The 15544-nt window shown below is 35.2% G+C and overlaps 1 protein-coding gene across 1 annotated transcript in view; it reads left to right on the top strand.

Annotated features, from left to right (window-relative positions):
• Prkdc (protein kinase, DNA-activated, catalytic subunit) overlaps positions 1-15544 on the top strand; it is a 162682-nt gene that overhangs the window by 62256 nt on the left and 84882 nt on the right. The window contains exons 37-40 of the mRNA XM_076836401.1: positions 6257-6442; positions 6821-6925; positions 7804-7971; positions 10184-10311. Coding sequence (XP_076692516.1) covers positions 6257-6442; positions 6821-6925; positions 7804-7971; positions 10184-10311 — 587 coding nt within the window. The remainder of the gene's footprint in view (positions 1-6256; positions 6443-6820; positions 6926-7803; positions 7972-10183; positions 10312-15544) is intronic.

The raw sequence follows: 15544 nt of genomic DNA, 5'->3' as shown, positions 1-15544 counted from the left end.
ATTTCTGAAATGATTTTTCAAAACAAGATAAGATTTCTTCCTGGAGGATTAAAAGTTTTTGTTAATATTTCAAAAGAAAACCTCCCAAAACAAAACACCATCTTTATCAATAGTTAATAAATGTAAATGGTTTTTGAAATATTCATGATTTTTTTCATTCCCTCATGCCTCTAAAGTTCCTAGGACTAATATCATAAGGCAAACCTTATAGTACAGGACTTTTGCCAAGATGTCATAATGAATCCAAGCCTTTGTCCCTGAGTAGCAAGCCCAGGCTATGGCTGCAGTGGGCCTACCTTGTCAGTGCAGGGGCCCACCACGGTGTGCCAACCTGTTGCCTCACTGTGGCCTGCCCCCAGGCCAGGTGAGCAAATAGGAAAACAGAAATGGGGGCAGATCAGATGGAAATTGCAGGAAAGTTAACTGAAGAGCTAACCAATAGCATTGATACTTTCCAAGATCTAATTAACATAAATCTGGACCAATAACATTGGTACTTTTTCAAAATCTCATTAGCATAAGTTTGAACCAATAACATTGGCCTGAGAGCTATATAAACTATGGACTAGCTCCCTCAAGCTGCAATCCCTCTTGCCCTGTGACAGTTCTTGTCTTTCCACTTTAATAAATGCTACTCTTTTACACTCTTTCTCGTCTATGGATTTCATCCTTCAAATTCATGAGACAAGAACCCAGAAGGAAGAAATTAGTGGTGAACTGCTGGGGTCTGCTGTGACACCAGCAGGCATAGCCCACTTAAAAGCTGCAGCAAATCACTTGATAGTAGTGGAGAAGAATTTGGTTTTGCCAGTTACAATCCTGGCAGATATCCCTGTCTTGATTAGCTGCTAACATAAAATGGGCTTTCTTGACTGCCGAGGCCTACAGCTTATGCAGTTCCCACATGCCAGCAGAAGCAGAGAAATTCTGATTTCAGCAATGGAGCATTCACACCTAACCTACAAGGCTGTAACTGCTCTTGCTCCCATGAATTGATCTTCCACACTGCTAAAGGTTTCTCATGCCATCAGTGCCAAGTCATTTCCTGCATATACTTGCTATATGTGTCTTTGCCTTTTCATATTGATTCTTCAGAGATCAATATTTAATAAATCTTTGACTTTGATTTGTTAAACTTCTGAAATTTTGAAATGTAACCTCCCTGCAGACAGAAAACATGTTGGTAGGATAATTTTAAGGGGGAGGCTGCAAAGTTGAACCCTCTTATTCCAAACAGTGCTTTCCTGTTGTCAAGGGATTATTTTGTGAGATGCTACTAGCATTTATCTATCTATCTATCTATCTATGTATTTATTTATTATTAATTAATTTATTTATTTATGTGTAGAGGATTGAACACAAAGCCTTATGCTTCCTAGGCAAATGATCTACCAGTGAACTATATCTCCAGCCATGAATTTGTATTCATTAAAGTTAGAAATAAAATGATAGTGGATATATCAGGAAATTTAACATTTTGAGCTTTTAAACTGTTTAGGCTTCTGATGAAAATGATGAATAAAAACATACACGTTTATCTTTTTCCTTCCCTATCACACTAAATTAATAAAACAGGATTAAAAATAATAATAATGTTGTCTTGAAGGATACAGAGAAAAGACTTCCAGGGTGACAAAGGCTGTGAAGAGTTTTATTTATTTATTTTTTAAATGTAATTGGATGTGCTGACACTTGCAGCATAAATATTTACTATTGTTATATCTTCTTATTGGATTGTTCCCTTTACCAGGATGCAGTGGCCTTGTTTGTGTGTGTGTCTCTCTTTTTTTGGTACCAGTGATTGAACTCCGGGCCACTTAACCACTGAGACACATCTGTAGCACATAAATAAATAAAATAAATATTTTATTTAGAGACAGGGTTTCATTAAGTTGTGTAGATCCTTGCTTAAATTGCTAAAGCTGAGTTTGAACTCACTATCCTTCTGCCTCAGACTCCCAAATTACTGGGATTACAGGTGTACAGATTATAGGTGTACACCACCACACCAGCTCTTCTTTGTCTATTCTGATTAATTTTTGTTTGAAATCTGCTCTGTGAGATATGAGAGTATCTATTCCTGCTTGTTTTGAGGGTCGTATGCCTGGGATATTTTTTTTTCATACTTTTACCTTCAGCTTGTGGGTGTCTTTACCTGTAAAACAAGTCTTTTATAGACAACATATAGTTTTATCTTATTCTTTGATCCATTCTGCTAATCTGTGTCTTTTAATTGGGCAGTTGAGACCATTAGCTTTCAGCATCAGTGTGGAAATGGTGTTCGTGGTTTCCTGTCATTTTCATGTTTTGTTATATTTAATATTGCTTTGCTTCTCATTTAGTGGATTACTCTTCTATTGATCTTTCTCTGTTTGGGAACTTTGCAATTTGTTTTTGAGTCCCCCTGTGTGCAGTATATCTTTGAGTATTCTTTGTTGTATTGGCATGGTGATCATTAATTCTTTTAGTATTTTCTTGTTATGGAAAGTTTTAATTTCCCCCTCTATTTTGAAACTGAGCTTTGCTGAGTAAAGTAACCTTGGCTGGCAGTTGTTTTCTTTTAGAGCTTGAACTACTTCATTCCAGGCCCTTCTTGATCTTAGGGTCTGAATTGAGAAATCAGAAGTGAGCCTTATAGGTTGGCCTCTAAATGTGACCTGTTTCTCTCACAGCTTGTAGTATTTTTTTCTTTTATTTTCTATGATAGACATTTTGATTATGATATGTCAATAGAGAGCTTCTCATTTGAATAGGTCCATTTTCTATGCAATCCAATCTGTTAGTGATGCTTTCAAGTGCATTTTTAATTTCTTTGATTGTGTCTTTCATTTCCAGGAGTTCTGATTGATTCCTTTTCACTGTATCTGTTTCTTTATTGAAATGGTCTTTCATCTTCTGCATTTGCTCTCAATTCATTACTTAGATCTTCCTTTAGTTTACTGAACATTTCAATAATCAGTTTTTTATAATATTTCTCTGGGATTTTGTCTATCAATATCAGTAGAATCCTTTTTTGGGGGATTATGAATTTGGGGGAGAGATTTGTTTGCCTGAGGTCTTAGACTTGTGCACTAATTGGGTTCCCCTTCTTCTTTTTTACTTGTATCCAATTATCTTATTTGTTCGGGGACTTTTCTCTGTTTTTGATGTATAAGTAGACGTTCCAAGGGGTGGGAGTTGAGGTTCCTTTCTGATTATTCCTCCTTGCATCCTTCTTATTGGTTTGGGTTTTTGTCTCCTCAGTTCTCTGAGTTGAAGTAACATTAGGGCTCAAGTAGGGGTATATTGTATGCAGGGTGGTATTCACTACTGCTTGGTTGAGATGTATTTCTCACCTGTAAGATCTCTACTCTGTGATCTTTCCAAGTCCTTTTAGAGGGAGCGAGAATCAGGAATGGAACTAATGTTAGCAATGAATATATAGCCTTAATATAAATGCCTAGTGTGTACTTTGACACCTATATAGGAATGGTGGGGTCAGTTTTTAACAATAATACCTACAATAAAAAACTGAACTAGATCAGGCATTTGACAGTAGGTGACTACTATGTTGTCCTATACTTTAATAATTACAACAGTTCGAATGGGGTAGGAGTTACATAGTCTGTATAATTTCTAATAATTAGTGGACTTACAGTTTCTTAAGAGAAAATAGAGTAGGCAAGAAAAAGTTTGAAGTGTTTGAAAACGTGATCAGAGGAGAGAAGTAGTAGGGAGCAGATGTCAGCTGTAAAGAAGGAATGATAAGTTAACTGAATATATTGAAAAAAAGAGAAGAGGAGGGAATAGGAGATTTTGGCTGTTACTGGGGGAAGAGAGTGAAGAAGGGGAGCTAGGATGTAGGTGTAAAAGAACCAGCCAATGCTGGGTATAGTGGCACATGCCTGGAATTCCAGCAGCTTGGGAGGCTGAGGCAGGAGTATCATAAGTTCAGAGCCAGCTTTAGCAACTTAGTGAGGCCCTGTTTCAAAATCAAAAACATAAAAAGTGGCTCAGTGGTTAAGTTCAATCTCCAGTACCAAAAAAAAGAGAATAAGCCCATGTGAAATTAAAACAACACAAATTCTTATATAATTGTAACGTACCTAAGTTTAATGAAAACTAAATAATGAATATATTCAAGACAGAGAGCTATCAATGTGTAAGTTATTAGTGTATATATGTGTGTGTGTGTGTGTGTGTGTATACATATAAATATATACTCAAACAGTTATTTGTACAGTGAGAGCATATAATGCTCTCACATATACAAAAAATCATATATAATGAAAAGGAAAAAAGTGAAGAGTAATACAGTATGGTAAAATGATGTTTGAAAAAGTCGAAAAAATGTTAAAATATAATAAAGCTAAAAAAGGGGAATATGGAATAAAAAAGAAAATCTTAATGAGAGATAAAAGGCTTGTTTTCCACTGTGGTAGTTAAATCTGCTGGTAGGAATGGATTTTCAGACTTTATTTTTTTGGCTCTGTATTTTTGGTCACTGTCCTTGTGCTCCTCGTGTAGCTGCTAGCAGGGTGTAGTAACTCTCAGCTTCTAATCTCCCAGTATTGGGTGGGATTGATTGGGAAGTGCTGATGACTAGTACAGTCTGGGTATCTGCCCTGGAGTGCTACACTCCTGGAGGGCTCACCAACAGCCCCCCACACACTGGAATCCTTTCACCCCGCAGACTGCTTAGAATTTTCTTTCACTGAGGTGCTTACCTCATCAACTATGCCCATTAAAATCTGCCTTTTTCTGTAAACCCAGGTTTTCCTAAGTCAGTTTTTCTATATTTTTTAATTTCTTTATTTGCTGGCCACACATCTCTTTGTCCACATTCCTTGCTCTGTTCTGATGGCAACCAGAGCTGATGTGTATCTAAGGTATTGTTTTAATTTGTAGATGGACACAGTACCTTTATTTTATATTTATTTTTATGTTGTGCTGATGATTGAACCCAGTGCCTCACACATGTGCTGGGCAAGCGCTCTACCCCTGAGCTACAACCCCAGCCTCTAAGGTATTATTTCTTATGCTGAAGTTACTGACTTTCTGTTCCTAGGTGAATTTTTATTTTCTTTTTTTAACTACAGTTCAGTATTGTGTTTCAATGACATTCCTTTTTTTACTCATTGCCTTCCTATTGTATAAGTCTGGTGCCGAGAGACTGCTCAGCTGTGCTTCCTTTCTTTACTCTGTCATCTTCCCTCTCCTGTTGTTTTTATTTTGAGACAGGGTTTTGTTAAGTTTCTGAGCATCTCACTCAGTTGCTGAGGCTTGCCTGAACCTGGCAATTCTCCTGTGTCAGCCTCCTGAGTCCCTGGAATTACAGACTTGGGCCATCATGCCTGCCCAATAGCTGTTCTATGACAGCAGCAGGAGGGTGGGATGACCAGTGTGCTGGGTGGAGTATGGAAGAGAGTCTGAGGAGGGAGGCCTGGTGCAAAGTCAGCCTCCAGTCATCAGGGCCCATTCCTGCTACCAGGAAGAAGACTGAAGGTGATGATTTCTAGGGACATGAGTATCTTGGCCCAGGATTCTGCGTAATTGAGTGTGAAGATTCCATCATGAAAACAGACAAAGTTGAAAGCTTACCCAAATTCTAGTCCTAGAGGGAGGCATTTCATCCTTACCTTCCAATTTGAGTCTGGGATACTGTCAACTAGGTGCTTACCCTCAGAATATTCTGACAGGCCTAGGAGAAAATAAAGATTCAGTTGTCATTGCCAACTAATGACAACTGTGACCCTCACAGCATGTGATCTCTGCCCCTGCACAGCACTTACAGTCAGTTCTGAAACGTGAGCCAATAGCTAAGAAGCCAAGACCTGGAGAGAATGATACTAAAAATTGCAGCAGGAAAAAAGCAATGTGTAGCAGAGGTTCTTTAGTGATGGAAATGTAAAAAGAAGGAAAAACCTCCATGAGGTAAGAGAAGATACAGTGTTCCTGAAACAAGCATTGCTACTGAAAAAGAAAAGAGCTCCTTCCTCTTCCAACTGGAGTTGGATCAAAAATGCCCCAAACTAAGAGCACCAAGAGTGGCAGGAGGAGCACAATGACATCAATAAGGCCATACTCTTCTTTATGTGGGAAAGAATTTATGTAGTAAAATACTGTTTGAAAATTAAAAGGGCTTGAAGTAAACGTCTATTATAGAAATAGCGTTTCTGTTGCCTAAGAATAGCTTTGAAATCAAAGTAAATTTTGTTTAATATCTGTCATTCTCAATAGTGAAAATTTTTTCTCATTCATTACAAAATTATTTCAGGTGAGTGCTGTTTTGAATGGTATGTTAGATCAGAGCTTTAGGGATCGAGCCATTCAGAAACACCAAGGACTGAAGCTTGCGACTACAATTCTGCAGAACTGGAGGAAGTGTGATTCATGGTGGGCCAAGGATTCTGCTCCAGAAAGTAAAATGGCAGTACTGGCCTTACTGACAAAAGTTTTACAGGTATTTCTGGTTCGCGTTTTGAAACCATAAGGCTGTATCTTTAAAAATTTAATGGAAGTAGCTTTAAAGGCTCATTGGTTTGATCAATAAAAATCATTGGGGAGGGGTAATTACTGATTACATTTTTTTACTTTTTCCATTATTTTATTTCATTATTTATTATGCTTATCATTTCTTGTATTATCTTTTTGTTGTACCTTTACATACTTTATCTTAGCAGATAACATTAAAATATTTCAAAATAAGATTGTTGAAGTATTGTTGAAGCCCAAGAACAGATTCGCAGTTTATTTCTGAAATTTAAGCATTTGGAAAACGTGTTAAAGAAAATAGAGATATAAAAAGAAATGTGTCATATTTTTCTTTCCGTTCTTTTAGATTGATTCATCTGTCTCTTTTAATACAAATCATAACTCATTCCCTGAAGTCTTTACAACATATACTAGTCTCCTTGCTGATTCAGAGTTGGGTCTGCACTTGAAGGTAAATGATTGGAAAATATTTTTTCCCAGATTATATTCTTCTTTCAGACTTTTATATGTTTGCATATTTATCATGCTTTTTATTTTTTGTGGGAAATTTCAAACATCCAAAAATAGACTAGCACAATAAGTCTCTATGTACTTATCATCAATTTTATTAACTCAGTTTGTGGGGCAGGTTTGTTTCAACTATGCAGCCCCTTTCCTCTTGAAGGACACTCCCAGGATTTGGTACATTTAATCTGCATGGGCTTCAGTATGTCTCTCCAAGAAATGAGAGCATTTCTTTTAAAGTATAATCATGAAGATTGTCATACTTAGGAGAATTTACATTTGTCTTTGCACATATGATTTAAATTAGCTTTTTAGATTTGCTATATTTATTATGTAATCTTTTTACCATTAAACAAAATCTCAATTTGGGGGTCAATAATTTAATAAATACTATAATTTTAAGGTTGCTAATTTTAAAGTTTTATAATGTTTTAAGCTCTAAAATGAAGCTCAGTATGAGGTTCTCAGGTAGTTATGCAATGGGTAAGTTATAAATTACCTCATAGGTCATTTTTTTCCATATGAAACTCATCTATTACATTTCTGTTAGCGTTTTTATTTGTAGAAGGAGAAAATGCCTCCAGAGCCAGCACACAGTATTTTATGTATGTGTATGCATATAGCTCTAAGTCATCCCACTCATCTCTGGAGTGGAAGTCAGGTTACAGAATTGTATTCAGGTTGATTTTCAATGTAATCCAGAAGTTACTCCGAAGTCATTCTTGAATCCACATAGTGTTTTATTTAGAAAGCAGTATTTTTATTTAATCTGTAGGATTTGTAAATCACAGTTAGCATGATGCATATGTCTATGTTTTTCCATAGGGCCAAGCTGTAATTCTTCTTCCATTCTTTACCAGCCTGACTGGAGACAGTCTGGAGAACCTTAAGCATGTTCTAGAAATGCTCATTGTTTCTAATTTCCCCATGAACTCTAATGAATTTTCCCCGGGAACTCTGAGGTACAATAATTATGTGGATTGCATGAAAAAGGTTAGTATTAGTAGTACCAAAATTTAAACATTTTTATTTTGTTTAATTTCTTGATGAAAAGAAGTAAGTGAAATATCTAGAATTAGAGAAGAATTCCTTAAGAATTCATTTTAATTAATTTTCTGGCTGGCTGCACAGGCAGGTAAATAGCTGAATCCGCTGTAATTCGTTTCCCCCCCACTATCAAATTGTGAAATATTTAATGCATAAAAATGGAATGTGTAATGATATGTAAATTATGAGCAATTATACCAAAAGAAGCTAAAAAATATTCTCCCACTGGGCCTGAGTTGGACTTAAGGATGTTCTTGTAAAGAATGCCATGGAGGGAAGGCTGCTGTAGGGTTCAGGACTGGCTGTAAAAGGCACCACAACTTCCTCTAGACTCCACACTTCTTTGGTTCTCTTGTCCAGTGGGTGGGAAGTTGATTTGTGAGTTTATCTCCCACCTTTCCTATTCTTTGCCGGAAATAAAAGTATCCTTTACTGCTCTATTCATGCTTTATTTTGTTACTGGTTCTACAATTCAAAGAGGGAAAAAGGACCTCGGCTTTGGGGTCACAAATTGATGACACCAGGACATTCCATTTTTGAAAGAACCAGAGACCTTTTTTTGGATATTTTTCCCTATTTGTCTGACTTGTCTATTTATCCTTTACTTTCCTCTAAATGGAAAGTTAGATTTAAAGCTTGGTCAGGAGATTCAGGTTAACCTTCTTGGCAACAGTAGCACAGCAAGTGGCAAATGATATTAGTTGCCCCATGATAGTGACCTCAGTCTGGTTATATTGGTATTATGTAAATATTCTGTTCTCCAAATAATCTGTTAGCTCATGATTTTAGCATTCACAAAGATTCTAAGTTGATCCTTAGTATTTTTTTTAATGTAAATGCAATACAAAAACAACAATGAACATGAATGAATAAAGAAAGCTTCTCCCCCCCCCCACAAAAAAAGATACAAACCAGGGGTGTGGTGACAACCGGTTTTCCTGCTTGTAGTCACAGTAGGATTTTTTTGGTTTTGTTTTTATTTTTGTGGTTTGGGTGATTGAACCCCAGGCTTTTCCCATGCTAGGCAAGTAAGTGGTCCACCAGTCCTAGCTGGGAGATTGCTTGAGTCCAGAAGTTCAAGGCCAAACTGGGAAATGAGACAGCTGTATCTCAGAATAAATAAGTGATCAAACTGCTTTGGGCTGGGGATGTAGCCCAGTGGTAGAATGTTTTTCTAACATGTGTGAGGTCCTGGGTTCAGTTCACAGCACTCACACCGCCCCCACTCCCCCTTACAAAAGAAAGATGCAGACCAACAGGAAAATGGAGGTCAGAGGGAATGGAGTCAACCAAAGGAGGGAAGAAGAAAGAATGTGTAAGAATAGATTGAGAAATGAAGGAAGGCACTGTGTCCATGAAATAGGAAAAATGGGGGCTGTGGGAATTAAATATGTAAAAGCAAAATTTAAATTAAAACCTTCCTGTTATCTTCTGAAGATAAAATTGAGAGTATTGTCTAGAAAGTGGAACAAAAAGACATTGAGACAGAGAATGGGATCCTGAAGAAGGACCTCTGCCCTGTAATAAGAATGGTGGGGAAAGCTGGGCTTGGTGGCACACACCTGTAATCCCAGTGGCTCTGGAGGCTGAAGCAGGAAGATTGTAAGTTCAAAGCTAGCCTCAGCAACTTATTGAGGCTCTAAGCAACTCAGCAAGACCCTTTTCTAAATAAAATATAAAAAATGGCAGGGGATATGGCTCAGTGTTAAGTGTCCCTGGGTTTAATCCCTGATACCAAAATAACAACAATAACAATAATGATATTAAAGAAGTGTGGGGAAAATAAGTGTGTTTCTTGAGTAAGAGGACCAATAGTGCTTGCCTGGTGAGAGCAGAAGATTCTGGAGAGGGCACACCCCATGGAATTTTAGAACCTGTGGAAAGGGAAAGGAAATGAGACAACTATATCTCAAATATATCAGATATATCAACTATATCTCAAAAACATCTGCAAAACCTAAAAAGAATAAAAACTCCAGTACTTAATGAACATTGTCATAATTCAGGCATTCACTGTTTCCGGAAAAAAATGATAAAAATCTTAACATTTTAAAATTATGTCTGAAATTTTGTTCTGTTTTCTATTTTTAAATTAGAACAATTAAAAGCAAAATAAAACCCTACAAAATTTTAATGATCCTAATATATTTTTTTCTAGTTTCTAGATGCATTGGAATTATCCCAAAGCCCTATATTGTTACAGTTGATGACAGATATTCTTTGTCGAGAACAGCAGCATGTTATGGAAGAATTATTTCAAGCTACTTTCAAAAGGATTGCCAGAAGGTAAGTCATCCTAATCTGGATTCATACACATGTTATTTCTGGAGTAACTCTCTTCACTGTTTAAAAAAAAAAAAAAAAAAAAAAAATGAGTGGCATTTGCACTCAACTCTCAAAACTCTATTCTGTCTTACTTTGTCTTCTTCAAAATTAACTTTTTATTGTGAAACTTTTCAAATATACTCGGAGCTAGAGCACAAATGAGGCTCCAGATGGAAGAAATGTCAGCATTTTCCTGTTTCATTTTCCCCTTTGTCTTTTCTCTTTGTATGTTACTCTGATTAAAAGCAAATCTCTGATGCCTTGTTATTTTACCTCTACAGCCTTCTGTATGTATCTCCAAAATATGCTGTTTTCTTGAATAACTTTAGCTTCATTATCAACTGAACAAAATTATCAGTAATTTCATATTCTGATTTTCCCAAGAGTCTCAAGTGCTCTCGCATGTTGGATAATGGAATTTTGATCAAGACAAGGCTCATTCATGGCATGTCTCATAAGTCTGCCTTAATTTAGAGCATTCTCCCATATTCATTCATTTTTCTTTGGTTATTGAAGAAGCCTGCACTTGTTCTGTAGAGTATTTTAATTCTGGATTTATCTGATTTTTTTGCTTGTCCTTTTCACTTAAGTTGTTCCTCCAATACTTGTGTTCCTATAAACTGAAAGTTATATGTAAAAGCACAATTAGATTCAGGTTCATTGCTTTTATGTATAATTTAAATTTGTCTCAGTATTGCAAAGTTTAACATTCAGAAATCAATTGACATTAAAAGAATAAGGGAAAAATTTTATTATCTTAACATATGTCTAGGTATCACTTAATAAAATTCAACCTCCATTAATAACAAATCTAGAAGATCAAGGGTTTTCCTTGATCTTCAAATAAAAGAAAAACTGATATTTACTAAACAATGTGTTCACCCTTATGCCTCTCTCAACCTTGTATTAGTGATGCTCTTATGCAATAGAAATAAAACAAGGAATAGAGATCAAATGTATAATGATCAGAAAATAAAAAATAAAAATATTTTTAGATGACAGGTTTAATTTTTGACAAGACTGCATGTAGTAGATGTTCAGTGTTTCATATTCATGGCAATAGGAGACACCTAGTGTCTGGTTGTCCTACTTTTAGTGATGCCAAGATTGACCAGCCCTGTTTACAGAGCATTTCCCTAATGGTTTTATCATCCATTTCTGTTAGTTGCCCTGAATCAGTTATTTAATTAGGAGTGGCAAATAGCCATTTTTCCAATTCTTTTTTCCCTTCTCAGTTTAGCACCATTACATTGTGATGGTGAACTTATCCTTGTTAATAGGACAGTATGGATGCCTAAAATATAACTTACTACTTTAGAAAAATACAGTGGGAAAGATGGGACATATTTGATTTTCAGATTAAGAGCTTGATGCCATGGCTACTTCGAGTTGTAAACTTCAATGAATTTTTTGAAAAGTGGCATTTATTTATACTGAATTTTTCTCCCATCTAAGTACTAACGAGGCCTGACCCTGCTTAGCTTCCAAGATCAGAGGAGATTGGATGTGTTCAGGGTGGTATGGCTGTAGATTATATTGAATTTATAAATATCCATGTAAATTTATTTCATAGTTATATTTTAAATATCATAGAATTCACTCATTTTAAGGATACAGTTTAGTAATCTTTAAGAACTTTCCCAAACTTTAGGATGGAACAATCATCACCATTACTTTGGAACTTTTAAAATTTTCCTTTTAGTACTGGGGATTGAACCTAGGAAATCTACCAGTAAGCTACATCCCCAACCCTTTTTGGTTTTTATTTTGAGACAGGGTCTTGTTAAATTGCTGAGCCTGGTCTCAAACTTGCAATATTTCTGCCTTAGCCTCCTAAGTCACTAGGATTACAGATGTGCCGCTACCACACCCAGCACATGGCAACATTTTATGTTCTAATGAACTCCTGTTTGAACTTTAACAATTGACTCCCATTCCCAGCCCCAGCCCAAGCAACTGTTAACCTATTTCTGTCTTTATAAATTTGCCTTTTTGAAACATTTCATAGAAAGGGAATCATGTAATCTCTTATGTCTGGTTTCTTTGTTCAGCATAAAGTTTTTGAGGTTCATCCATTGACATTAAAAAAATCATAATTAGTCAACATTATGCACAACAGCAGAATACAGCATTCATTTTGCATATACACAGAACATTCTTCAGCATAGACTATATGCTAAGCTGTGAAGCAAGTCTTAATAAATTTGAAAAGATGAAAAGCATCCAAAGCTCTGGCCACAATGACGTTAAATTAGAAATCAAAAGCAGAAGGAAATTTGGAGAAACTGAAAATATTTCTGAATAACCAGCTAATTAATAGCACATTTCTAAATAATCCTGAGTCAAAGAAGACACTGCAAGGGAAGTCAGATAGGATGTTGATTGAAGTAAAATAAGATGTGTAAGTTGCAGCTAAAATAGTAGATAGAGGTAAAATTATACCTTTTAATGCCTGTTTTGGAAAATAAGAAAGATCTCAAGTCAATAGTGTTAATTTTCTACCTTGAAATGTAGAAAAAGTAAACTAAACCAATGGCAAGCTGAAGGAAGTGAATAATAAAGATTAGAATGAAAATTAATGAAATGGGTACCCGGAAAGTGGTGAAGAAAAATCAATGAAACCAAAAATTGTTTTTTCAAAATGTAAATGACGTTGAGAAACTGTGAGACAAAACTAAAGGGAAAAATAATAGTTTGTGATAATCTAGAATAAAAGAGGAGGCATAAACTACTGACTTCTCCAAAACTAGAAAGATTATAATACAATATTATTCACAGCCTTATGCCAAAAAATTTAGCAATTTAATTGAAACAGACAAATTCTTAGAGTCACTAGTTACCAAAACTGATTCAAGAAGAAATTTTAAAAATCTGAATGACCCTCTACCAAGTAAATAAATTAGTAATTAAAAATGTTTTCACAAAAGAAAACATATTAAATAAAATATTTAATAAGACCCAACATTTACTAGTGAATTTTATCAAATATTTAATGAGGAAATCCTACTAATACTTTATGAATTTCTCAGAAAATAGAGGAAGGAGGAACACGTTTTGGCTCCTTCTAAGAGGCTTATAGCACCCTGATACCAAAACCAGAAAGAGACAACACAAGAAAATAATAGAACAGTATCTCTTATGAACATAGACATAAAAATCCTCAAAAATGCCTTGGCAAGCTGAATCTAACAACGTGTGAAAAAGATATATATATATCAGGGACCCGGCCTATAGCTTAGTGGTAGAGTGCTTGCCTAGCACATATGAGGCCCTGGGTTCGATCCTCAACAGCACATACAAATGAATACATAGAATAAAGATATTAAAAATTAATATATATATATATATATCTCATAACAAATTGGAATTTATTATAGGGGTACAAAGCTGGATTAACCTCTGGAAATTGATTAATGTCATAAACCATATTGCTAGAATAAGGTGTCAAAACCACATCATCATTTCTGTAGATACAGAAAAATTTTTTGACCAGATGTTGTACCATTTGTGACAAAATTGAAAACGGTCATCTATGCAAAACCAACAGTGAATAAAATATTTAATAGTGAAAGCCTGAATGCTTTCCTCTTAAGAGTAGGGACAAGGCAATAGTGTGTGCCCTTTCTCCTTTATTCAGCATAATGCTAGAGTTTCTAGCCAGTGCACTCAAGCAAGAAAAAGCAATATAATGGAGCCAAATATTTTACTATTAAAACTTTTCTTGTTTTATTTTGTTTTTTCTTAATTCTTTTTCTGTTTATGAGATTTTTAAAGTTTTACCCTTTTTTACTTTTCCCTATTTTTATCTCCCTTTCAAATTTAACGTAGGATTTAAATTAAACTTCTTGTTCTCTTATTCCCTTACAATGTAGATCTTACTGTTTTTTCTTTACAAAAAAGTTTTTTTCCAAAAAATTATAATTATTTAGTCGTACTGCATACCCCAAATACTTTCAAAAGTAACAATACAAATATTACTAGTAAGAATAACAATAGCTGATTGAAATTTAAAATTTTCCTTTTAATTATAATTAATTCACCATATATCCTCTCCTAGTCCACTTCTGCCTTATCACCTTCTTTTTTCCTTCACTTGATATCTTTTTCTGATCACTCTACATTAATTAACACAGAATCTCCATTACTTTTTATTTAAACAAGTATAAAATTTTTCATTGTGTAGAAGTATCATAGTATTTTGAAGCTCCCTACTAATGGACTTTTTTTTTTTTAATATATAGTTTTTTATTTATTTTATTTAGTTATCGGCAGGCACAATATCTTTGTTTGTATGTGGTGCTGAGGATCGAACCCGGGCTGCACGCATGCCAGGTGAGCGTGCTACCGCTTGAGCCACATCCCCAGCCCACTAATGGATTTTTATTCAGTCTTTTGTTATTCCAAATAATGCCACAGGAAAAGTGGTGCATCTGTGTGGTTTTGTATTTTGCCATTGTACCTTTGAAGTAGATTTCTAAATGTAGGAAAGGATTAATGCATTTATAATTTTGCTGGCTATCTCCTCATCCCTTCTCTGGGGACTTAAGTTGTTCACATACTCTCCAGCAATGGATGAAAGTGCCCATTTCACCACTGTTATTTCTGTAGAAGATGTTGTCAAACATTTGGATTGTTTCTAATTTTATAGGTGAGAGGGGGTTTAATTTGTATCTAATAGGACATATTTTCTTATGTTCTTAAACATTTGATTAATTGTAGTGCCCAAATGAATATTGAAAAACCATGTGGCACCTAGTAATGTCTTACAACATTAGAACTCTGTGACTGAATTGTCTTAGTCTCATATTTTTGCCCTGGTTAATACCTAACTTCAGAGTGTCAGAATTTTAATGATCATTTTGTCCTAATACTCTACATTCTTAATTTATAAATTTATAGACAAAGTCTTAGAACCAATAATTCAAATATCTTATTTTTTAGGTGAGAAATGATCAAATAGAAGGGTACAGCTCTGCATAGGAAATAGGAATGGTGGTTCATTAGGGAGAGATTAGAATATTGATTTATTAAGTTATTATTTAGCAGCGCTGGGGTTCAAGCCCAGGGCCTTGCATGTGTTAGGCAAGCATTATACTGCTGAACTACACTCCCAGCTTAAGACTAAAATATTTAAATCCTCTTTCGAGTTTCATATCTTGGAAATGTGATCATCTCTAGGCCTGAGATTCTTTCA

This window comes from Callospermophilus lateralis, chromosome 16 (genome assembly GCF_048772815.1).
Source record: "Callospermophilus lateralis isolate mCalLat2 chromosome 16, mCalLat2.hap1, whole genome shotgun sequence".
Taxonomy (NCBI): domain Eukaryota; kingdom Metazoa; phylum Chordata; class Mammalia; order Rodentia; family Sciuridae; genus Callospermophilus; species Callospermophilus lateralis.
Note: the sequence above shows the minus strand (reverse complement) of the source record. Positions and strands in the feature narration are given on the sequence as shown.